A 24,159-nucleotide genomic window follows, 5' to 3' on the forward strand; every position below is an offset into this window, starting at 1 on the left:
AACTTAAAGCTTAGTTACAACAGGATATTGCAAAATTCCCACGGGAACAGGAGTTAGCGGGAAAAAACATTTGTATGAAAAAATCTAAACCGCGTAAAATAGATGAAGGGGGTAAAACGGGATCCACGCGTACGAAGTCGCGGGCGGCCGCTAGTACTAAATAAATGTTTTTGTAAAAAAAACCCGCTAATTGAGTAAGATAGAACCTTAACATGGCTTAATTAATTATCTTAACATGGCTTGAAAACGGGGATTTGGTCATGATAATTTTTATCGAACTCTTTTTTTCCCTAAACAACTTTGGATTGATGTACCTAGGTACAAATGGAGTATCTAAAGCTTCCACCAGAGTGTAGAAGATTAAATATGTGTTTGAATAACCAATCATATTTCGTTATTGCCCATCACCTCTCTGCTCAGCTCAGCTTCGGTTTCTGATTTGGTTATTCAAACACCTCCTCTCCCAATCTCCTTTCCGCTTTGTTGGAAACTGGGCCTAACTAGATAAAAAGGTGTCTTAAACCCTGATCTAGCGGTCAACATCTTTCCTACCAATCAAAGGGTCATCTTTCCGTCATTGATTCACTAACCAGCGTCAAGAAGGAAGTAATTTGCCGCTGTTATGCTATCATCGTATAGATTATGGAGTGTTCAATTGGAAAATTGCGCGCTCGTTAAACATACACTATTTACTATTCGACACATCGCTTGCTGCATTCGAGGCTCGAGCTCGGTCAATCCGGACAAACTTTCATTTAACCTCTGTGATAAATTGTAAATTGTTGACCGGTTTTTAACCACTCAATCACACAGGACACAAATCTTAAGCCTTCGCCATAAAACGCCAAAGCGAGCGGATCTGGATCGTTTGCATCCAGTAGCTTCATCATCATCATCATCATCATCATCATCATCATCATCATCTCAGCCATAGGACGTCCACTGCTGAACATAGGCCTCCCATCCCCCAATGCTTTCCATGTTACCCAGTTGGTAGCGGCCTGCGTCTCTGAATCCAGTCGCTTAGCGCAATTTAATCATCAATCCATCGAATGACTGGAAGGAAAGCCTAAACACGCTGTCTTTCAATTTGCGGTAACTGCTTTCCTTTCTTCCCGAACGGCTGATAAATATTGAATGCACGTAGACCTTTTGGGTTCTAGGATGCCACGAGCCCTCAATGAAGTCGCTTAACTTATACGTCGCAGCATACAAGAATAATTCCCAATTTCGGGGTAATGACGATATAAGATGGTGGACCGACCGGCGCCGTCCTATTTGAGCGCAAGACCACCGGCCCTTGACCAGTCGTTGTGGAAAGCCTTAGGCCCAGGCTTAGGGTTCAGCGAGATGGTCATCTCGCAAAAAGAAGCGGCAGAGAGGTAGCGAGAGGCCTCACCTGACGCTCCACCAAACCATCGCCGACGTCCAGGGCACCGCAGGAGACACTACCATCTCCATGCCCCCTCTTAAGGGTCCTCGGCCACTAGACACGGGGTTGTTTGGTGGCCGCTAAAGGAGGACCCGTTGCGGCGGCGCGCGCATGTGTTCACGCGCAACGTTAACCAAGTACAGGGGAGGTACCTACTACTCCCCTGAAGCCAGTCGTCGCTTGCTCAAGCCGAGCGAGCCACAGTCTGGGCCGTCCAGCTCGGACAATAACTCGCAGTTCCGTCCCAAAGACTTTGGGAGGACACCGTCAGGTTTTAGTGGGTCATCATCATCATCAACAGCCCTTTACAGTCCACTGCTGGACTATGAGCCTCCTCCACTATAGTGGAGGGTTTTGCCATAATCTCCACGCTAGGCAGGCGGGTTGGAGACCCGCGGGAAGAGTAGGGGTTGGTGACAAATGTATTCTACTCTGCCGTCACCACACGGCTTTACAGTTTTTGTTGGTTGGCCCTGCCTATCCGGCAGGGAGAGCCTCACATAACCCACTGGTTCCCCCGGGCCAGTGGGTATGCAATTTCATGCATTTCCTGACGAAAAAAAAGCTTAGGGTCCAGCCCATCGTATTTTGAAACAAAAAGGACCATGGGATACCTAAGTACTAATCTATTTATTTTTCTCATTTGTTATCAAATTCAGCCTATACCTACGTAAGTTAAAACTCACTTTTGCAGAGTCAAACAAATTAGCATCCACCAGCCACTAACCATATCATTAGAAAGGTCAAGTAGATACAGGAAGCTATACAAATGTAAAATTGCCTTTGAATTGATGCAAATTAGATGCAACAGTTAGTACCCACTAAACGCACGAGACGCAATAGCAAACAATGAAGTCGCGCTTGCGCATTAAAAGCGAATAATAATATAATGGGAGTTTTGCAATACTGAACTCTACTTTCGCTATTTCCATTTCAAAATACTATTAAAATCCTTTATATTCTAGGCCCTTTTCAGGGCACTTGCCATTTACATGTCTTAGGGCCATTTAGCCGCTTTTTAGAAGCCGAATGCAGCGACCACACATTCCACACCGCACACTTAAAAACGCGACAAGTGAGTCGCTTTTCTGAAGGTCAACGCAGCGACAGCAGTCGCTAAAAAGCGCGATTCCGATATCGCGTCCGAACGCTTGAAGTCGCGAAATCGCGATGCTGCATCGATCGATAGAGTTGCTAAAACGCCGATAAACAAAAAAAGCATGTCGGCTGTGGTCATTAACTTTGTTATAAAATTATTCACATAACATCATCTTTTACATGATTCTAATAAGTCAGTAGGGGTGCTGATAATAACATTGGGAGACTTCTTGTATAATATTTACAGTTAGCACAACTTAAAATAATATAGGGGTCAAAAGTACAATATCATTAAGTTCTGTTACATAAAAAGCCAATTTGACACCTACCTATTAACTGGTTTTGGTCTTCTATTGTATGCAAATTCAAGTTTGATTCAAAGCCAAGTTTCTAATCATGTCAGTACAAACTGAAACACAACTGGCCAGTGTCAGGTTAAAAGAATTAGTGGGTGTATTGTTTATTTATTTATTTATTTATTTATTTATTTTTTGGGAAACATACAGTTACAATATAATTTAACTTAGGTGCATTAAGAAAACACATAAACCAATTAAGTTTCCACAGTTAAATATACACATAAAGTTGGGCAAACCATTATGAATAAAATTTTGTTGTGAAAAATATAAACTTATATAAAAAAAGTAAACAAAGTGACAAAAGAAAAATTATCAACTACCTAATTAATAAAGGAGCGAACTGCAAACATCACCTGACGCTCGCAATTTAGTTGCCACAAGACAAATCCCGGATTTGTTTTTTAAACTTACTTAAATTAGACCCAAGTATGTCTAATTCTTGGAATTGTTTGTTGTAGCAACGTTGTTCTTGGAATTGTTGTGTACAGACTACAGCATATCAAGCTAAATACTACCTTATTTAGTTGCAATAAAAGTGATTCTCCAACAAAATACCTATCAGTTACTGTTAAAATAGATAAGAATATCAATTTTTATTGTTTTTGTACCTTTTATGTTTTTTGTAGGTGTGAGAGATTTTTCTTTGAATGTGAATGGTCTGCTAGCAGAAAAAATTTAATAGTTTTCAAGCCAAAGAGCCACAATCCAAAATTCCAAAATATTATTATGTTTATCAATTTGCAGCTGATCAAGCTTACTTTTGTACAGAATTGTGAGTAAAAAATATGCAGTAAACATACCTCCGCATATATCGGAGCCTTTATTGGATTAGTCCTCATTGCTTACATTGTTGTCTCAGCTCTAGGGCATGCTGGAAATAAAATAAATTATTATTGATATGGGAATTACTATAATTTATACTCATAGAGCTTAGAAGAGATAAAGATAAAGATTCTATTTTTCCTATAATTCATCTCATCATTGCTGAACAGCAATCTTAATATTAACTCCAAATGTGTAGATCCTATCGTTTCGACTCAAAAGAAGTTGTGTTATGCTGAATCTCTTCAATAGTACAAGCAGATTGATAGCAGGTTGTGCACAACCCTACACAATATTGCATAGGTTGTTAAGACCTTACTAAAGATTCAGGCTTTGGGTCGTGATAGTCCGTAGGTCAATCATAGCCATATATTATTTCTAATAAGGTTATTAAAGACAAAGACAACAGAATAGTAGCAAGTTATGACTAAAACAATGAATACGATATTTCGAATAATTCCGGTACGTTAACTTAATATTATTGTACAAAGTAAATTGACTGAATAAGTAAAACTGGTGGATACTAACATTTTCCATCCTTTGCCACTATTATTGTGTAATTAATATGCACAAATAGGATGTTTTTCGTATTTTTTTCTCATTAAAAAAAGAATGATGACAATGACAGCAACTTTGAAGTTTGAATCCTGACAGTGACAGCTGACAGATACTTAGTAATGCTGTACAAGTACATTCAATAAACTGATATCGATAGTTTGAATTTTTGAAATGAAACAGTTCGCTCGCGGTTATTACATCATGCAGCGGTGCATGGTGGACATGGACATGGTGGTTAGGGTGGAGCGTCATTGTATGGGTAAAAAAAAAAGTTACATAATTAAACGAACTTGAATACCTGCTAAAAGTTGCATGAGAGCAAGTTAATAACAAGGATATTTTTATTTTATTTTTAAAATGTATTTTTTAGCCCTCTACCGTCGTTTTAATTTAATTATTTTTTATTGTATGGCAATTTTCTAAAATCTTTGTTATTAAACAAAACAATGAAAATAGAATTAATTTAAAGGTGTTTTTTAAATAGAAAATAAATTTTATGAATAAAAAAGTTTAATTCGAAAAATCACTATTAGAAATAATTGAAAAAATATATGGAAAAATCACAAAATTTAAATTTAAAAAAAAAATATTTAGAACATTGCAATTCTATTGGTTTTGAAAGATGTCATAATATTGCTCATTCAATTGTTTCTAAATCTATTTTTTCTTTAGAAACATTCACTATTTTAAAATTAATTCATATCAATGAAAGGTTAAATTCGGATTTTTGAATGCTCTAATACTCCAGGTACTTTGTTGTCTTTTCTTGCTGCCATTATTTGTCTCAAGCTCTCTGATAACCATACATAATTGTTTTTCATAGTACATCAAAGCTAACAAAAGATGCTTAGGGTGTGCAAAAAACGTGACTCTTTGAATAGCTCGTTTAATAATTTTCTTAACATTTGATTCCAAAGACTTTAATAATGTAATCAATTTCAGTCTTGCTTTGCTTGATCTGATCTAAATCTCCTGTTGATATTTTTCTAAAACGTTTCTGATTTAGTGAAAACGCTCTTACTAATAATGTTACTTCTCATCTTTTGGACAATTACAAGTGCTCAAATTACTAGATTTGTAAGAAAACTATCGAGTAGTTCTTGTATGCATTTTTTCCATTGCTGTAGTTTAGCGTTGAAGTTATCTGATTGTTTTGGTTATGGAAAGCGAATGAAATGTGAATACTTACTTATTAGAACAACACTTTAACAAAAAATTGTTTTATTCGTTGTATCGTAACAACAGGCTAAGAAGTTTTCCTCTTAGTTCCGACTAAATTTGAGAAATACAACGGGCTGTTTACCTTTTTTTATTTTATTTCCGATTAGCGACCCCGCCCCTGCTTCGCATAGGTACAATGTAATGTATTATACTTAAAAACCTTCCTCTTAAACCACTCTATCTAATTAAAAAAAACAGGTGTCAGTTGTTACACTGATTAAGGTACAAAACAAATAAGGAGATCCTAAAATAGGTCACTACGAGTGCTTAATTTCGATTTTATTTTGACTTTGGAACAATAAAATTAGACAACGCAATTACGAACTATCTACTTGATTAATATCAGTTAACTAAAGATAAAGACATAAGACAAAGATAGAAAGAAGAAAATAGGTAACTGGACTAATTCTGATGAACAGTTCAAGTGGCAAAGTTACGCGCTGACTGTGAGTTTAGCTTATAATCGGCGCTTTTAATAATGTATTGTTTTAAGTTTATGACAAGCTTATAATGTTATACAATTATTTTTTACGATGTATATTATATTTAAAGTTACAAAAATATATTATTTATCAAATAAAAACTATTCTAAGGTAATTTGTGATTTTTGCAATAAAGTCCTATTTTTTCATTTTTATGAAATATTCAAAAGCCAGTAGAGGGCTAAAAAATGGTCTCAATATTTTTTTATTTATTTTTCTCGTAACCGTGGCAGCAAGATGCAACTTTTTAGAGGTATTCACAAACGCAAATGTAAAAAAAAAATTTTCGCTCCACCCTAATGGTGGTTTAGAAAATTAAGACTTTAGATCATACGATAAAGGAGTAACGTGTGTGAGTTTGTATCCTAAAAATCCCTAATATCTTTGCTTAACTGATAAATGAAAATTAAGCTCAGGATAGTATTTTATTACTACTAGTATTCTTATTTTTCTTAAAGATTATTAATATTCATTGTATGTTGCAGACTTTCAGTACTTTAGCATTCTTGGTAAAATATCAAAATGAAATTAGTTTTATCGATATCTTGGCTACTCGAGCACAGCACTTTGGCTAATACCATAGACTATTAAAATTTTTTGTGTTTCTTTTACAGGCAAAGGCATATAATACTATACAGCCAAGTTTTTGTTGTTAATTTGTTCTTTTCATAACTTCAAGCCAAACAAAAAGAAAATTTTAAAATATTTTAATAAACCTTAACTATGCTTAAAACACAATTATTACAAAATTATCTCAAAAACAAACAGTGGAGTATTAAAACCTGAGGTAGATGAGTTTCATATCCGTGGGGTTAAGGTTTAGAAGCCTTTGCAAAAAGTAAATTTAACATAAAATATAATTTCATTCATGAATGTGGTCTTTTTAATGCCTTTTTCTCCTTATTGACTTTGTAAGCTAAAGACATTTTTTGCATATTTTCTTTGTGTATTTTATCATGATCAACAATTCTATTTGGGTAATCTTCTCCAATCATACATCCAGCTGCCTTTTGCACTGATTTCGGAGATTTCCAAGGTTCAAATATGTATTCTGCTGGAAACTTTTTCAATTCAGGAACATACTTCCTGATATAAAGGCCATTTTTGTCTGTTTTCTTTCCAAATGCAACAGGACTGTAAACTCTGAAGTATTTATAAAAGAAAGCCGAAGCAGACAACCACATCCAGTTGCCAGCATTCAGAGACCAGTCATAGTCAAGGAGGTAGTCTTCAAAAACTTTGGCCCCTTCTTCCCATGATATCCACAGGTCACCTCTGGTCAAAAAGCAAGCTACCATGTGTCTGGCTAGGTGATGGATCCAGCCTTCTTGTTTGAGTTGCCTCATGATGGCATCAACAAATGGGTAGCCTGTTCTTCCCTCTGCCCAAGCTTTTAGGTGCTCATCATTTCTCCCCCATGGTATTTGAGTACAGACCTTATTGCCCACCATTTTGTCAAAGTTCTCAGTACCAGTGCCAGCAGTGTAGTAGAACTCTCTCCACATCAATTGACCAAATAATGAAACTGGTGGCTCAGAATGAGGCATTCCACTTTCAACTTCTTTCAATTTGTGGTAGAACAATTTTGCTGATAGGCATCCATGGCTCAAATATGGACTCAGTACTGTGGTGCTGGGTTCTATACTGTTTGGTGATGTGTTTGGTTTCTCAAACTTGCAAACCCATTGCTTTTTAGCCATGTAAATGTCCAGCCTTTTCAAGGCTTCCGTTTCACCACCAGGATACTTGCAGGGATTGAGTGATGACTCATCCAGACCTAACTCTTCAAGACTGGGAACATCGTATTCATCAGAATCACTATCTGGAGGTTTACATTCATCAGATATTGACTTTGTTATTTCAATGGATTCTTTCACTTGTATGTCATTTACTAAGGACATAAACTTTTGGTATGTTAGTGGAACACTGCCATTATTCTTTTTTAAAACATTTTGACAATCATAAACTGTGTGTTGAACTCTTCTAACGATAAACACGTCCTTTTCTTCTGCTACTTTATCAATGATTTCATCTTGTTCAGTAAACTCTGGTTCAATATCCAGTTGTGATGTTAAATATTTGACTTGCCATTCATCAAACAGTTTTGGAAAAAGTTCTATGGCTTTCCCTTTTAAGATGAACAGACGGGTATTAAGCTTTCGCAAGTTTGAATCTAAATTCTGTAAGCTTTGTATCAAAAATCTTAACCTGTTTTGACCAACTCTGTTTTTTATGTCTGGGTCAATTACATAAACTGGTCTTAGAAGATGTTTGCGATTCTCAGCCTGTAAAATAAATAATTACACTGATAAAAAAAAAGCTTAATTTTCTAATTAGAACAAGTCGAAATAAGTAAATTGCATACATACCTCATTTATTGCGTTACGAAGAGCAAGATTATCATGAATACGTAGATCGAGGCGAAACCAATGAACAACACTCGGCAACTTAGCCATTATGTGAACTTAAAAATATGTAATAATTAATCTTAGATCGAATATTTACTAATACGACAACGCAATTTTACATTTACAAAAACATAACCTAAAAAATATGTCAAACTCGCTTTGAAACTATCAAAATTAACGACTAACGAACGAAACGCTAACAAAACATGAAACGTGCAAGTGAAATATTATTTGGCACGTTTTATTATTTCATTCACAAACCGAACCACAAATTAACGAGAATTTTCTTCAGGAATTATTTTATGAGATTTTTCAGAATAATTATTATTAAATAACAGAACAAGTCGATAAACTTACAATTTAAATTTTCTGCAGGAATCGAAACGGATTATTTGTTTGCTTACAAATGTTGCTATGGCAACTATGACTCAAAGTATGATAGGTTATTAGTTTTCCAAAACCTCACAGTGATTAGCTACAATGGCTTATCAAAGTTAATCAACCAATTGCAGTGCACACAGCTGTTAATGTCATCATCAGTAAATTAGAAAATGTCAAAACTCAAAAAGTGGAAGTCAAAAAACAAGTTTCTGATGATGAACTTCAGATAGAAAATTAATTAAATATGAGTTGTGGTTAGTGTGTAAGCTTTGTCTTAATCTGTAATTATGTGATGCTGCAACATGCCTAAAATTATCGAGCTGACGGTCGAACTTGAAGTACAAAAGGTAAAGTGCAAGATATTTTAGAAACAGTTCTGTGTTACTTATTTGTCGACCTAAGATATAATTATACTAAATGGATAAGTCCTTTTAAAAGTTAAAACCACCCAATTCTATCCAAGTAATACAACAATAACATGGTATCCCAAGCTTTTACACAGTAATTTAAGTAACAACATAAAAGGAAATTATAAATAACTTGAAAAAATCGAACTGCCTAAGGCGGGAATTGAACCCACGACCTCCGCTTGCCGGGCGACTGCTCTTCCAATTTTCAAATTAGTTGAAATTCAAATAGTGAAAATCTTATAATTTTCAAATTAGTTTGAGATGCGACTCTTAACGCTAAAAATTAAATAACTAAACATAAAAGGAACAGAATACAAGTTTTTTCAATTTTCTTCCAGGTCTCCTGTCCAGGAGTGTGGCTCTGCCAAGATGGCCGCGTGTCGCTCACGGTGTACGCCCTGGGAACAAGCTACCAGACCTGCATGTTGCCTCCAGTCTTTCCACTCATGTTCAAAGATGTGTTCTACTTTAGAAAACGGTTCCAGGAATCCTGTACGCTCAATAATATTTGCTGTATTCTAAGTGAGTACAATTGTTGGCAATGAACTTAAGAAAAAAGCCGACTGCGTAAAAATCAACTAAAATGATAAAACAAAACAACTCAGCCTTAGTGTTCACAAATGCAGTCGGAGGCATCAATGACTAATTCTTTTGTTGGTGATATGTATGTATTTGATGCGACTGCCTGTAGGCCGTGCCAAAGAAATATACATACATACATTCTGGCGCAGTCGGGTAAAAAGTCTGTTTGCTGTATGACTGCCATTAATGTATGAATGCATTCCAATGACTTGCAGAAGACGAAACAATATACTGTGAGCTAGTACAATGGAGTAACGACTGTCGCTCTGGCGAGTGCACAATCCTGGCGCAGTATCTGGGCGCCATTAATGACGTCCTGTTCCCGCCAAATATGTGCTCCAATGATGGAGTTGACCTTCTCATGAGGAGATCTAAAGAGTTTCCTGTATGTTATTATCATTATCCTTAATATTCAAAATGATTAGGAAATAGAGAATTTACTAAGTATTTTTGATTTTTAGGGAATCCTATCACCAAAGATAGAAATAGCCACTAAAGTGCGAATCGATGAGGTTTGGGACCAGCCATGCAATATGAAGACCGTCAAAGTGACGTCATGCCATTGTACAGATTCTGACGGCTCCCGCCAGAGACAAGTCTGCCATTCAGCGCAGTATCACAGGTATTTACTATATATTCGGCGCAGTATTTACGTCGATGATCTGATGTTGTCAGTAAAAGTCGCCATGGTTAGGAAATTGAAAATGGCTACCTACCTGTTGTCTTGACTTGAAGGCAGACTTCAGTCTCATTTACATTATAATCTCAATGTCAGTCACTACAATCAACAAACCCACGAAACTCAATTAAATATCAATAGCATCAAGATTAAGTTCTCGTTTAACTGGGTCTGGTGGTGACACTAATCACTAAGCGCACTTACACATTAGGGCGTTATAAGGGCGACAGCAGTGCGGCAGCGGCGTTTTTATAGAGCGCTTAAAATTTTGGCGATTTAGTAGCGCGACTGACGCGCTGCCGAAAATTTCATACTATGTTGTGACAGCGGATGCATGCATTCACATTATAAAAACGCCGCGATCGCGCTGCAGTCGCGCTACTAACGCCCTAATGTGAAAGCGCGATGACAGCGGATCCCTGCTTTCAGTGCAAGCGCTCATATAGGATTAAATTATCGGCAGCGCGTCTGTCGCGCGTTTCTCGAACTGCTAGTCGCCTAAATGTGAAAGCGCTCTAACGCTTCATTTTCTTCTGTCAATTGACCTTCCATCGCGCGCATCATCAACAAGACGCGACATTTCATCACGTATCTCAGGCACCTTAGTGCCTTATTTATATTAACTTTGTTCCTACAGAAACAAATGTAACAAGGCAAGACAAGGCGACGGGAACAAAAGACCGCCGTCCGTAGCGCGGTCTCGCTCGCGCTCCCGATCTGGTGGTTCGCGGTCTTGCTGTAGCCTCCAAGAGCCAGAGACCAATGTCGTCTGCGAGTGTCGCACGTAAGTACAGTTTGTCTATAAAGTCGTGACAGAAAATGAGGGCGCTTTTTTTCTTCATGTAGCAACCCTATACAATTTGACCAAATGAGTTTGATACTAGGGCAATTTAGTTAAGGGTAGATTTTTCTATCCTTAGATATCTTTTGACTGATGAATAAACTTGTCATTTTGACATATTTTCCATACTGAAACTGTCAATGTGCCAATCTTATTCTTCAGTTAAAAGTTATCCGACGATTGAAAAATCAGCCCTTAACCAATTTAGACGACGATATTTTGTTTTTGTTTTTATACAGTAGGTACCTATGCTTATGAGAGGTTTTACCAAGCATTTTTGTTGAATCAGCATAATAAAAAACGCATTATACATAGTTAATAAGGACGTTTATTAATCACTTTCATCATCGGATTCCAAATTTTCGATGTTAAGAAAAGTTTCGTTGCCACTTTCATAAGCAGCGCTGTCATCATTCACATTATCATCTTCGCTGCTGTTATTATCGCCTAAGCAAAAATAACCAATTGTCTTGGTACAGGTCCATAAATATAATGGAAGGCTCATGAAGATTTGGTATTAGTTTTTCTTTAATCCACTTCGTGAAGTTATGCGCATTCATTTCTGAATGGTAGTCTTCCAAATTATTTCTGCCAGTGAATATGAGGAGGCAGTTTGGCACAAACCCCTTTTCGCTTCCAGCATGGACTATGATGTAACGCTTTCCTTTGAAAATGTCTTTTGTGATGCCTTTGATGTTTAGAGATTGCGAACATTTTGTGACCTGGTGGAAAAATAAATAGATTCTTGTTAGTGAAAATTTTATAAAATTATACATCTATACTCATATTATTAAGAAGAAAGATTTCATTGTTGGTTTGTTTGGATGGGGGTTTAAGGGTGTATAAGAGGGAGGGGGAGGGTGCAATTAAAATTATTTCATCATTACAATCTAAAAAAACTGCTTTACATAGGCTATAATATTATATAGGTTACCTTGTATGAAGAATGAATATAGCTCACATCAAACAAAAAACATGCAAAAGATGAAAAATGTTATTTACCTACCTCTTTTTGTACCGTGTAAAAAATTATATTTTTTGGCGCAGAGCACAAATATTAAAATTATCCATTTCTTTCTTTGGTCGGCCTTGCCTGTGTTTCCCAGGAGTTCTAAATTTTCCATTATTCTGAAAACCTTCATTGACTATGCGCTTAACCGTACTCTCTGATTTTCCTGAAAAAAAAAGTTCAAAGTTTAAAGGGATGGAAAGAATAACTACAATACCTAACTAATATTATTTATTGTTAAAGATTTACCAACAAGATATCATTTCACATGCATTTAAATAATAAGAGCTAAATCATAATCATAAAAAAATATTTCAACAAATTATTATTTTTGTAGACGGACAACTTGATGTGAAAGTGATGTCATACAGTTATCAATGGCCAAAGCGAACGGGTAATATAGATATGAAGCAATTAATTCAAATTCAAAATTCGTAGAAAACTTGACTGAATTAATATATCAAAAGAAATGGTCGTACTACAATATTACGTACTTACAATGAAAATTTAACCTAAAAATGTCCTATGTAAACAATGCCTGTTTTGGTCACCAAATCGCAAAATGCAGTAAATTTGTTACTTTAGGTAGATTATAAACAAGCAGTAATACGATTACGTACCCGTCAAAGATGCTGTTCGCCCATAAAAAACATCAAAATCCCACAAAATTTGACCAGCTTGGTACTCCGCGGAACATTGCTGGAAAACTTTAAAAATCACTTTCCGCGTGGCACTCCAATTTACTTTACTCATTGTTTATACTTTTCTACGTAGCTGAGTAATAATTTACAGGAGATTAGTCAAACAATAAAAACCACAAAATGAAAATCGTTCCACAACTTGTTCTCGATGACAGCTGATGTACATATGTTTGGTGATCTTTGGTGTTGCCAGACACATGAATAATGTTAGTTCCTCAAACATTCATGTCACGACTTTATAGACAGACTGTATCTGAAGTTTGGAGTCGCTGATGTAGGTAACTGAGAGAGATGACACGATATCCCGATGGCTCGAAAGATCCGAGATGATGAGGTAAGTTATACAAGTAAGTTACGTAGGTAGACACTTTCTTCAAACTCAGCCTGTCATCATCATCATTTCAGCCATAGGACGTCCACTGCTGAACATAGGCCTCCCCCAATGATTTCCATGTTGACCGGTAGGTACCTAACTCAGGCTGTAGACCCGTTTTAATTTGAACACCTGCATTCTCGCGGTCCCACATCCCACCTTATCCGATCAAATATAACCTCCTTACGTGACCAAGAAAGTTTGCCTACCTAGGTTCGACTCAAAACACCCGTTCGTTTTGCGACACGACTCGAAAGCCAACCGTTTCTTATCGATTCCTTAAAGTTCCTCACGATATAATGTTTTAGAGTATCAAACGGCAAATAATAAAGTGAGGTATAAGCGATGCAGGATATCACATTTCCTACTATAGCTGTCTGCTTTTTTTGCTGACTTGTCCTCTATTACCGACCCCTGCAGGAATGGGGACAAGCGGGCCACGAAGTCCCCGTCTCGGTCCCGCTTGGGAGCCACGCGTTCCCACGACCTCTATCGGGAGTCGGAGACGGACGTCGAATGCAAGTGTCACCCCCGGTAAGTAGACCAAATAGACTGCTTCAGTATAGACTGATCAGTCTGTTTGTGACCACGGCTGCAGTATAGCAGCCAACGTCAAGCCGTGAGTGAGTACATAATGTAACTAAATGTCGCATTTGCATGACCTAGCAGTCTCAAGGCCAAATCAATAATTCGGGCACATTCTTGACTGGAAGTGTCATAATAATAGAAATATTGCTGTGGTAAACCACACGTACCACACCACGACACAGCCATAGCTATAACTATGCAGATTTTTGGGCCCATCAGCTTATTATACTGCAATAAAGGAGATATGCTGACACCTTTGTCATTCAGGTACCTAGGACAGTCTTCAGGTTCTTCAACCAAACACTCACCTGCTAGCTAGAGTTCACTGGTAAGTAAGAATAGATCGACGCCACTTTTCCACATTACCTGCCTTATTATCTCAAATCCTTTACCTATGCTCTTAGGAGTACCCTGCTGTACCACCACCACCACCTGATATTTTTAGGCCCTTTAGCTGAGCGCTCAAGAACCTTGCGTCATTCCTCAACCCTCCTCTCACCTGCATCCTCTCCTTCTAGCCCGACCAAGTCCCGCCTGTCCCTGTTCCGAAGCTTCCTGCCCCGACGTCGCCAGTACAACATCTACAACGTGGAGACGCGCGTGGTAGCCGACTGGCCTAACAACAACGTTGATAGGGTCAAAATCCACACGTTATAGAACTCCTTAACCCTCCTCTCACTTGCATCCTCTCCTTCTAGCCCGACCAAGTCCCGCCTGTCCCTGTTCCGAAGCTTCCTGCCCCGACGGCGCCAATACAACGTCTACAATGTGGAGACGCGCTTAGGAGCCGACTGGCCTAACAACCACGCCTATACGGGTCAAAATCCACACGCTTTAGAACTCCTTAACCCTCCTCTCACTTGCATCCTCTCCTTCTAGCCCGACCAAGTCCCGCCTGTCCCTGTTCCGAAGCTTCCTGCCCCGACGTCGCCAGTACAACGTCTATAACGTGGAGACGTGCGTGCGAGCCGACTGGCCTAACAACCACGCCTATACGGGTCAAAATCCGCACGCTTTAGAACTCCTTAACCCTCCTCTCACCTGCATCCTCTCCCGCCAGTTCGACCAAGTCCCGCCTATCCCTGTTCCGAAGCTCCTGTCCCGACGTCGCCAGTACAACGTCTATAACGTGGAGACGCGCGTGGGAGCCGACTGGCCTAAAAACCCCGCCAATAAGAGCCATGATCCACACGTTATAGGTCTCCTTGAAGGTCATAGCAGACTTATCAACTCTGAAAGGGATCAACAACACCGTATCGCCTTTCGCGAGCTATCATCGCCTTTCGCGCGCTGTCAACCGCGAGGCGAGGAGTTTTACGTTACGGTGCGGATAAGGGTGGGTCGTAGACTCGCAGTATGGAGTTTCATGCAAAGAAAATACTGATCGCCTCATGTTGATACGATTACGACCCCTTTCCGGGTTGATAAGTGTGCTACGTCCTTTATCCTCCTCTTACTTGCATCCTCTCCTTTTAGCCCGACCAAGTCCCGCCTGTCCTTGTTCCGAAGCTTCCTGCCCCGACGGCGCCAATACAACGTCTACAATGTGGAGACGCGCTTAGGAGCCGACTGGCCTAGCAACGATACGGGACGCGTCGAAGAAGACCGATACACCAGGTAACCTCAAACGCTACATTATTGTAGAACTGCTGTATTTGCTACAGTATGACGAGCTAGATGTGCGTACAGCCTAGACAGAATTAATCTAACCCATTGATTTTTCATCGGCCGATAGTTTAGTCGGGCAGTTGATCAGTATGGGCATGTATGGGAGTGCGCACACTACGCCGATTCGATTTGGCCGATTCTTCATACAATTTAAAATCGGGCACAACTATCGGCCAACTAAAATTCAACGGTGTGCGCCTACTCTAAGAAACCAACTGAAAGCTAGTACAGTCGACAACAAATATAACATAGCATCTTAGGTGGGTTCTGTTAAAAACCAAAACTATTTAAAAATATCTTTTTCACATTTTTTTAATTTAAAATTGTTCTTTCCTCATAGTTTCAGTCCATCCCATTATTATCACTGCCTTATACTTCATGGACATAGAGTTATTACCTTTGAAGCAACTATTTTCCTCCTCATATCTCACTGAACCAACTTCAATTCCTTATCGTTTTTCTCAACTTCCAGATCAAGTACAGACTCCGAGCATGTCCGAAAGCAAGTGTTCCCAGACGAAGACAGAATACAGAAGATGATTCTCGAAAGCAGATACATCGACCACGCCCCGATCTTCGAGGCGAAGCCGAAGGAACGCGAGAAACACAAGCACTTCAGGTCAAAAGTCACCCCGTGCGTCTGCGAGATATGCAGGAGATACCACGAGTTGTTCCACACAGGTAACGTCAAAAGTTGATTGTTGTTACCAATAGATGGCGCTTTATAGGTAAAGTAGCGGCAAAATGCGAAATTTTCACGCCCCAGAGAATGTAATTTTTGTAATCAAATCTTCCAGGGTCCATATTTTATACTCGACAACCCACCTTCTTTTAAGTTACTTTTATTTACAAGAATTTATCAATATACATGTTTATACCGCGAATTAAACAATAGAAATAGACTTGAGATACATACATAATTACCTATAGATGAAATGTGTTTTCACATAATAATAAAATAGTTTTACGTATTCATAAAATAATACCGATTGTGTCTTGATTGTAGATATCTTAATATTTATTTCCTTACGTGTCTTGAAAACTGATTTGTATGACTGATTTGATTGACACTGCGCATTTTTTTGCAGTACGACTGTATCGCCTGTGTTCTAAACATATTATTCTGTATTTCTAAATTTTAAATAAATTCTTAAGTTGTACAGAAATTATTTCATACTGAGCTTTCCCAGAAAAAAGAGATAGAATAGACTTTTGTTAAACATTAATTTCATTAATTTATTATTAAATCATTTATTATATTAAATTATTGTTACCGCACACGTTAAAGATGAAATAAAAGAAATTAAAATAGTAGTTATTGTCTTTATTACTTTAATTTTATGATTAACGTTAAGGTAACTTAACAATTAAGTTTCTCTATATTTAAGTGATATGGCTCCACTTTCATTATTATACTAAGTTATAACAATAGTTGGCATATTGAATAATATTTATTTTTTGAAAATATATAAATTTTCATTGAAAATAAATTCAAAATGAGCATTACACAAGGGCAGTGTTAGCGATATACGTGAAATTATGCGAATTCGGCACTAAGTTGTTTTTAATATTTACAAATTAATTTTTTTAACTAAACATGCTTACTTAAACATCTTTTTTCTAACAAGAAGTAGAGAAAAGGAAGCAAGAAATAGAGAGAGGTAGATAGAAATAGAAGACCCTTTTGAAAGAAGTTCATCGAGAAAAAGAAAGAAGTACAGAGTAAAGTTCTAGATTTTTTTATAAGTTTTAAGTAATTTATATAAAATTAAAGTTGCGATAATATTTTTACATGCTACAATATTTTTAAAAGATTTCATTCAGGACGGAAGACATTACTAGTCAGCCTTACTTTTGAATAACAAATAACCTTAAAAATATCATTATTTTGTACATTTTGAACGAATTTATTAATTTAATACAACCTTACGCTCGTCTTTGAGCATTTTATTGCATTGTCTATGACGTAATAAATTGTGATGATTATTTTTATCACATTTTATTGTATGATCATATTTATGTATTGGCAAATATCACAGATTTACGTAAAACACGTAAATTGATGATGTTTTCTACATTTTAATCATAATTTTGATAATTCATTTATAAAGTTTACTTGTGTACTTTCTTTGTAGGGGTCTGTTTATGTGTAAATTTTTCATGCGTGCATTTTGTTGATACAAACTTCTTTTGTATGACAAAAAGCTTATTCAGTTCCTAGTCTCCAGCCTTATTGGTCAAGACTATAGAACTGGAATCCAAGGTAAAAACCTTGTTCAGCAGCAGAGTGCCACTCAATTTTGAAATTCCCCAATAGATTTTAAACTTAACTCCTTATCGCAAGGTTCAAAATCAATTGAAGAACTTTTTGTGATACGTAGATGTACTGACTACCAACATCCCTACGGCGTATTGACAGTGATCTTATGTCCTTTCAAGGACGCCCTGTGTTTGCTCCTCGTGTACTTAGTACAGTCAAAGGTGAAAGCCAATATGGCTACAATCGCAAAGACGGCGTAGAAGATAGCCAAGGCTATTAGGAAGCTCTCGTCGGTCCATTCCCACAGCTGGGCGGAATGAAGGAACTCGTAGTTGGACAGGACTTGCGTCCCGTTCGGCGGTGGGCACGGTGACTGGACGATTATGTCCTGGTATGGTCTCTGAAAAGTAAAAAAGATTGTAAAAGAAAGAAGAATACGTAATAGAAGAAGATATATCTATGGAGACTACTACAACTTCTGAGGGCAAAGTTTGCCTGTCAATAAAGCACAACCAGTGAAGGTTTGTCCCAAGAAAAGTTTAACTACTTATTCGAGAAATCCTGTCCTATCAAGGAAGGATAGGGTGAAATAGAGTGAAGGAGGTTCGACCTTAAAATATCACTTGTGTTTTTATGTATGAAATATCAAAGAACACTACAGAATCTCAAACAAGCTACTGCATATCCTTAAAGCTTCAATCACACTAACGCGTGCAATTCGCCATCGCCGGCGCGATCATAGGCCAATGACAGGTTGCGCGACCAATGACAGGAATCGTGACCTGTCATTGGCGTATGATCGCGTCGGCGATGGCGATCTGCACGCGTTTGTGTGGTTGAGAGAATTTGAATCAACTTATATTAAAGGAACTATGATACCAACCTGCTTATTGGTACACCTGGCGTCTTTACTAATACTGGTCCTCAAGGCTGTCTCACTGAGCTCTCTGCCCAATATCTCAGGCATCAGCCATCTCTGAGGCGACACGTATTGCAGCCACTTGGCCAATCTAGGAATGTCTGCCTCGTGAAGCGTGACCCCACAGACCAAGGTGCTAAGAAGAAGGCAGAGGCCTGACAGGATGGCTGCGGTCTTCTCCATTGGCACGAGGAATATGGTAGCGCGGCACAGCATTTGGATGCTGACTAGGTATAGCACCATGTAGCCTGGGAAAGAGCAAGAAAAGAAATCAATAAAATAGCAATATTCATTTGGCGCAGATATTTATACGTCGTGAGATTGCAATCAGTAAGAATTACTTATATCTAGGTGATACTCTGCCAGAGTATTGCAAAAGATTCGAGATAGAGAGAAAAGTAGCAAGTGCTGACAAGGGATTGCGATAGATGGTAACTTTAAGGGCGGTCCGACCTCGGACTGGATAGAAACCGACTCGTCCAACACACGCCCTAAGGATGTGCAAGTTACGATCAAAGGGGCGCTGAAAAACAATCGGAACGATACAGATCAAGGGCAGAGACAACGGCGCTGGTGATATTTATCTGTATGAGGTAGATTGAAGAATATCTTACCTAAATAAATATAAAATCCATCGAAGGAGCCCGGCGTCTGCGCATAGAGGCCAGACATGGCGTAGCTGGGCACTAAGTAAGCCAGCCATGTCAGCACGCCTGACCATAACTCAAGGAATTGCTGAAACGTACAAAATGATGATACATATTATTATACTAGCTCTCCGCCCGCGGCTTCGCCCGCGTGGAATTTTGTCTGTCACAGAAAAACTTTATCGCGCGCGTCCCTGTTTCAAAAACCGGGATAAAAACTATCCTATGTTCTTTCCCGGGACTCAAACTATCTCTATGCCAAATTTCATCAAAATCGGTTGCGAGGTTTAAGCGGGAAAGCGTAACAGACAGACAGACAGACAGACAGAGTTACTTTCGCATTTATAATATTAGTTGGGATGAGAAACAGACAAGCCAAATATTGAATTTTCAATTGCTTTGAACTTCACTGCAAGACAATACGGCTCAAAATAATACAGAAACTATATTTAAAAGTTACCACACTAGGACTCAAAAAAATTCCATGAAAATAATAGGAACTAAGATAGATTATAGAAAGCTAAAATCTGCTGAATGCTTGTGAATAAATTGCAACTAGGACCACAGTTGATTCCTTTGACTATTTGATCCTACCCAGTCTAGATGCTACGGGATTATTCCTAGTTCTCATTCCCACCGCTGCAACTTCTGTGTAGCCAGGATCTACAGCTTGACCGCCAATAAAAACCCAACCAGTGAAGTTGAAGATATTAGTAGAGAACCATCTCTAAAGACAATCAAATTAAATATCTCTAATTTGTACTCACGTCAAATAAAATAAAGACTATTCTCGAGTAAAGGCCGACGGCGATGTCCCTTTCCACGTGGTGCCGCATGGAGCTCGCCTCCCGAGCGCTCAGCCACAGCAGAATAGGCCACACTGTCAGGCACATTACCGAGTAGTGGAAACCCACTCGGTCATTTTGGGTTAGCTGAAAGAAAGAACCAGTTCAGGGGAAGGCCGAAAACAAAAGACTAGATACATAGATACTCGTTGTAACACAGCAACTGATAACTTTATTACAAGAAATACAACGAGCTGGTACGGACGTATTATTGATCCAGTTTTATCGGATGTAGAGAAAGCGGACTTCCAGTCCAATAAGCCTTTATCGCGCCATTTTATCTATATTACGCGATAACCCCATACGTTTGCCGTCTAAAATCATCGATAAAATTTTATCACGGCGCTCATCCTAGCCCGAAAGAAAAACCAGATAAGAATTTTGCAAATGGAGATTCAGAAACAGTTTTATCACATTATTTCGTCTACTGAAATTAAAAAATCTGAAGCTTTTGATCTAATCTAAGATTGACAGAGCAACTTTAATGATGATAACATACCTTAGCATCAGTTGTAGGTAAGTCCCAGAAGATAGTCCCAGTGACCAGGGACATGATGGCTGCAATGAGAACCCGCGTTACAACATTCGATAGCGTTGTCATCTGCGTGAATACTAAGCTTTTTCTGCAAAGAAAATAATTTCATCAGAAAAATGCACCAGTCACCACCATCTAGTACACTGCTAAACTATGAACCTCCTCCACTATAGTAGAGGGTTTTGCCAAAATCCCCACGCTTAGCAGGCGGGTTGGAGATCGCAGTTTAAAATATTGATGTTTTTCAGAGAGCGCTGCTGCCCGTTCTCTGTTTGATGTGTCCCTAAGGCTTAGTTTTTTGATTCATAGTTAAAATAACAAATTGTTAAATTTAGTTACTAATGGTTAAATATTAACAAAATGTTAACTAATAGTTAAAAAATGTACCACTAAAAGTCAAGCTAACCATTGTTCGAAAAACATTTATTTCTGATATTTAACCACTTGTCATTTGACATCTGTCAAATTTGACTATTGGTTATTTTAACTACGAATCAAAAAACCGGGCCTTAGTCGCCTCTTTCGACACCCGCGTGAAGAAGAGTTGGGGTTGGTGACAAATGTATTCTACTCTGCTGCCACACGGCTTCTAGTCTTATACTATGCCATAATAAGTCATAATACTTACTCAATAAGCGCGAAGACTTGCAACGCGACGTTAGGAGTCGCAGCGGGCGCGGGCAGAGGCACGGGGGGCGGGGGTTCGGGCGGCGCGTGCGCTCCCGCGAACACATTCGCTAAGGCTTCGATACGCCCTGACGACTCCAACATGGCCGCCGCGGATAGGTCGTCCAGGGTTACCAGGTCCACTGGGAAATGACAGTCACATTTAATATCACCAACTATCTATGTCGCCATGGCAACATAATTTTGTCAAAGAACATGGCCGCCGCGGATATGTCGTCCAAGGTTACCAGGTCCACTGGGAAATGATAGTCACTTTTAATGTCACTCATTATTGTCCTTGTCCACATGGTAAAATAATTTTGTCAAAGAAGACCTGACATTTATATGGGGTTGTGTGACTTGTGTGACGTTATTTTCAGTTGAAAACTCAAATGTCTCAGGATCTACGTTAATTTAAAATGTATAGTTTACCTATAAAATAGAAGGTTAGACTAGAAACCACAGTTAAGTTGAAACTTCTTCTGTTAAGGATGTTACCTCTCTACGTTTTTAGCTAGACGTTACATGAAATTAAAATGTCTTCTGCACAGCTTTTGCTGCATTGGTAACTAAGGATATTCCAAAATGATCTATATCTCTTTTACTCACGATAGTAATCCGAAGGGTTCTTGAAGGCAGGACTGGGGTAGTCGATAGAGGTGAAATATGGCAACATGTCTCTTCTGTACCCGCTAAACATCGTTCTGGCTGCTGATATTAATACCACCTGAAAAGCAAAAAGCTACATTAGAACTGTTCCATTTTACACATAACGCGCCTTCCTAAAAAAATATTAGAAGAATTTCTTCAACTGAACAATCGCGTCCCCATTCTTACCCTCTTATAGAAGAAGTAGAAGATCGTTTTTAACTAAATGTTTGCCTTTTACCAAGACCCGATTGTCATCCTTACCTTCGTCAACATAGCGAAGATTTCATACGTTGGCGGGTGCAGTGAAATTATAACCACCCTGCCCGTGCTCGCCCAATTCCTCAAATACTCCACTAAGAAGAACGTATCGAAGATGTCCATTTCCTTAGTAGGCTGGTCCAGGATCAGAATCGCCATGTCCAGGAGTAGTTGGCACGCTACGTTCAGTCTTCGCACCTCGGATCGCGTGAGGCGGCTGACGTTTGTGTCTCGCACTTGTTCTAAGCCTAATTCTTCTATTAGGAGGTTTATCTGGAAAGAAAACCATCAAGTTGGAGACAGAATCTTATCAATCTTGAAAACTGTGGAATGCGTACAAAAATTTTTAGGAGTCGGGATGATTATGATAAAACGAGTAAGGATACTCGTCTCAGCAGGCCTCCCACTTGGTGAATCGACGATCTGGTGAAGGTCACAGGAGGCGCCTGAATGCGGGTAGCGCAGGACCAGTCGTAGAAATCCTTGGGGGAGGCTTTAAATAGTAAAAATTCTAACTTACTCTATCCCTGTCGTCCATTTTGACCTGGTTGTGGTTGCTCCTCGGCCTCCGCAGTGCGGCGTGGAACCTCAGCGTGTGTTCCACCGTCATATTCGGGCACAGATTGGTGTCGTTCCGGACGTAGGCCGCCACCTTGCGGAGGGTCGACGAAGCCACTGGTTGCCCGTTTATCACAATGTCGCCGGAGAGTTTCTGGAAGGTGGTAGTTTATTTGGAAATAGCCTTTGAGTTTGGTAAAGTTCTGAGTGATGAATGAATAACACCAAGCGACTTGAATAAAATGTTACGATAAAAACAATGTAGAATGGTAACCAGTAAGTATAATATGAACAATAATATCTATGAAATATGAATATCTAAAATGGCGTCAATGGAGTTCGAAAACTTCCACTATCCTCTCGCCACTGCAGTGATGAAGTACCTAATAAATGATAATAAACTTGCAGTTTGGGTGACACGGGATCCTGTATGACCTTAGCTTTTCAGGTCTGAAGATTGCTTTTGTTTTACAGGATACATGGTAATTATGTGCCATTGGCCAAATTTTTGTGTTTCGTATCTTTATATGACATGTCTTGGGCTTTCTTAATATTTTCTAGACTACGCAGCTTGGTCAGAGCTATCCTAACTTCTGAAGACTTTTACAAGTTTTGGTACTCACTTTCCTCACTCCCGCTAGCACGTCCAGCAAGCCAGTCGCCTCGTGCTGCGACGTGGCCAACACCGCCAGGATCTCGCCCGATTTCACCTCGAAACTCAGCCCTGACACCAGCAGCGTCGACTTGTTGTCGGGTGACGTGATTTCTAAGTTGTTTACCTGAAAATAAACAGGCATTTTAGGAATGCAATTTAAGCCGCGGGAGTTGCCACTTTATTCGAAAACTGTCAATGTTTATTTCAACAGGTAAAGAGGTAAGAGAACTATCTCGTCAGATGGTATATTTCATATTATTTTCTTCAATACAGTAACAGGGCAGTAAAGGTAAAATAGCCAGTTCCTCTGTGGTTGAGAATTATTTTCTTCAATACAGTTACAGGGCAGTAAAGGTAAATAGCCAGTTTCTCTGTGGTTGAGAATTCCGGGTGAAGCTCGCTTCCACTTTCTGAGATTTTCTGTTGCGGGTTAAAATATTTATTTGCCGAGCAATGTCAGTCAATTTGTTGCCTTGCAATTGGTATTCAAAGACAGTATGTACCTACCATACAGTACTCAAAGAACCAAGACCGATCTTGTCAGTCCCGTTAA

At 38.7% G+C, this 24,159-nt stretch overlaps 3 protein-coding genes and 1 long non-coding RNA gene across 6 annotated transcripts in view; 1 reads left to right on the forward strand and 3 right to left on the reverse strand.

Annotated features, from left to right (window-relative positions):
* Positions 1 to 6,663: 6,663 nt before the first annotated feature.
* LOC135071539 (cryptochrome-1) lies at positions 6,664 to 8,496 on the reverse strand. Of its 2 annotated transcripts, none has more exons than XM_063965316.1 (2): positions 8,342 to 8,496; positions 6,664 to 8,257 (listed from the first exon to the last, which is right to left on the reverse strand). In XM_063965316.1, the coding sequence occupies exons 1-2, from the start codon at positions 8,426 to 8,428 to the stop codon at positions 6,839 to 6,841; spliced, it is 1,506 nt and encodes a 501-aa protein (XP_063821386.1). In that variant the 5' UTR covers positions 8,429 to 8,496; the 3' UTR covers positions 6,664 to 6,838. The 2 variants fall into 2 exon arrangements, with proteins under 2 accessions (XP_063821386.1, XP_063821387.1); XM_063965317.1 differs by having other exon boundaries at positions 8,338 to 8,429.
* A 388-nt stretch (positions 8,497 to 8,884) lies between these two features.
* On the forward strand, positions 8,885 to 16,521 carry LOC135071224 (spermatogenesis-associated protein 6). Of its 2 annotated transcripts, XM_063965001.1 has the most exons (7): positions 8,885 to 9,108; positions 9,510 to 9,693; positions 9,969 to 10,138; positions 10,215 to 10,375; positions 11,070 to 11,216; positions 13,777 to 13,890; positions 16,085 to 16,521. In XM_063965001.1, the coding sequence occupies exons 1-7, from the start codon at positions 9,064 to 9,066 to the stop codon at positions 16,308 to 16,310; spliced, it is 1,047 nt and encodes a 348-aa protein (XP_063821071.1). In that variant the 5' UTR covers positions 8,885 to 9,063; the 3' UTR covers positions 16,311 to 16,521. The 2 variants fall into 2 exon arrangements, with proteins under 2 accessions (XP_063821071.1, XP_063821072.1); XM_063965002.1 differs by lacking the exon at positions 13,777 to 13,890 and having other exon boundaries at positions 8,894 to 9,108.
* On the reverse strand, positions 11,579 to 13,233 carry LOC135071541 (uncharacterized). Its single transcript, XR_010257277.1, has 3 exons — positions 12,903 to 13,233; positions 12,280 to 12,448; positions 11,579 to 11,995 (listed from the first exon to the last, which is right to left on the reverse strand). It is a non-coding gene; the product is annotated as an uncharacterized LOC135071541 (long non-coding RNA).
* A 400-nt stretch (positions 16,522 to 16,921) lies between the features above and the next one.
* Positions 16,922 to 24,159, reverse strand: part of LOC135071229 (ATP-binding cassette sub-family G member 8) — a 78,463-nt gene continuing 71,225 nt past the window's right edge. The window contains exons 10-19 of the mRNA XM_063965012.1: positions 23,575 to 23,730; positions 22,914 to 23,105; positions 22,397 to 22,666; positions 22,094 to 22,211; positions 21,447 to 21,627; positions 20,783 to 20,906; positions 20,206 to 20,370; positions 19,406 to 19,526; positions 18,756 to 19,039; positions 16,922 to 18,272 (exon numbers count right to left, since the gene is read on the reverse strand). Of these exons, the coding sequence (XP_063821082.1) occupies positions 18,015 to 18,272; positions 18,756 to 19,039; positions 19,406 to 19,526; positions 20,206 to 20,370; positions 20,783 to 20,906; positions 21,447 to 21,627; positions 22,094 to 22,211; positions 22,397 to 22,666; positions 22,914 to 23,105; positions 23,575 to 23,730 (1,869 nt within the window). The 3' untranslated portion in view covers positions 16,922 to 18,014. The remainder of the gene's footprint in view (positions 18,273 to 18,755; positions 19,040 to 19,405; positions 19,527 to 20,205; positions 20,371 to 20,782; positions 20,907 to 21,446; positions 21,628 to 22,093; positions 22,212 to 22,396; positions 22,667 to 22,913; positions 23,106 to 23,574; positions 23,731 to 24,159) is intronic.

This window comes from Ostrinia nubilalis, chromosome 4 (assembly GCF_963855985.1).
Source record: "Ostrinia nubilalis chromosome 4, ilOstNubi1.1, whole genome shotgun sequence".
NCBI lineage: Eukaryota > Metazoa > Arthropoda > Insecta > Lepidoptera > Crambidae > Ostrinia > Ostrinia nubilalis.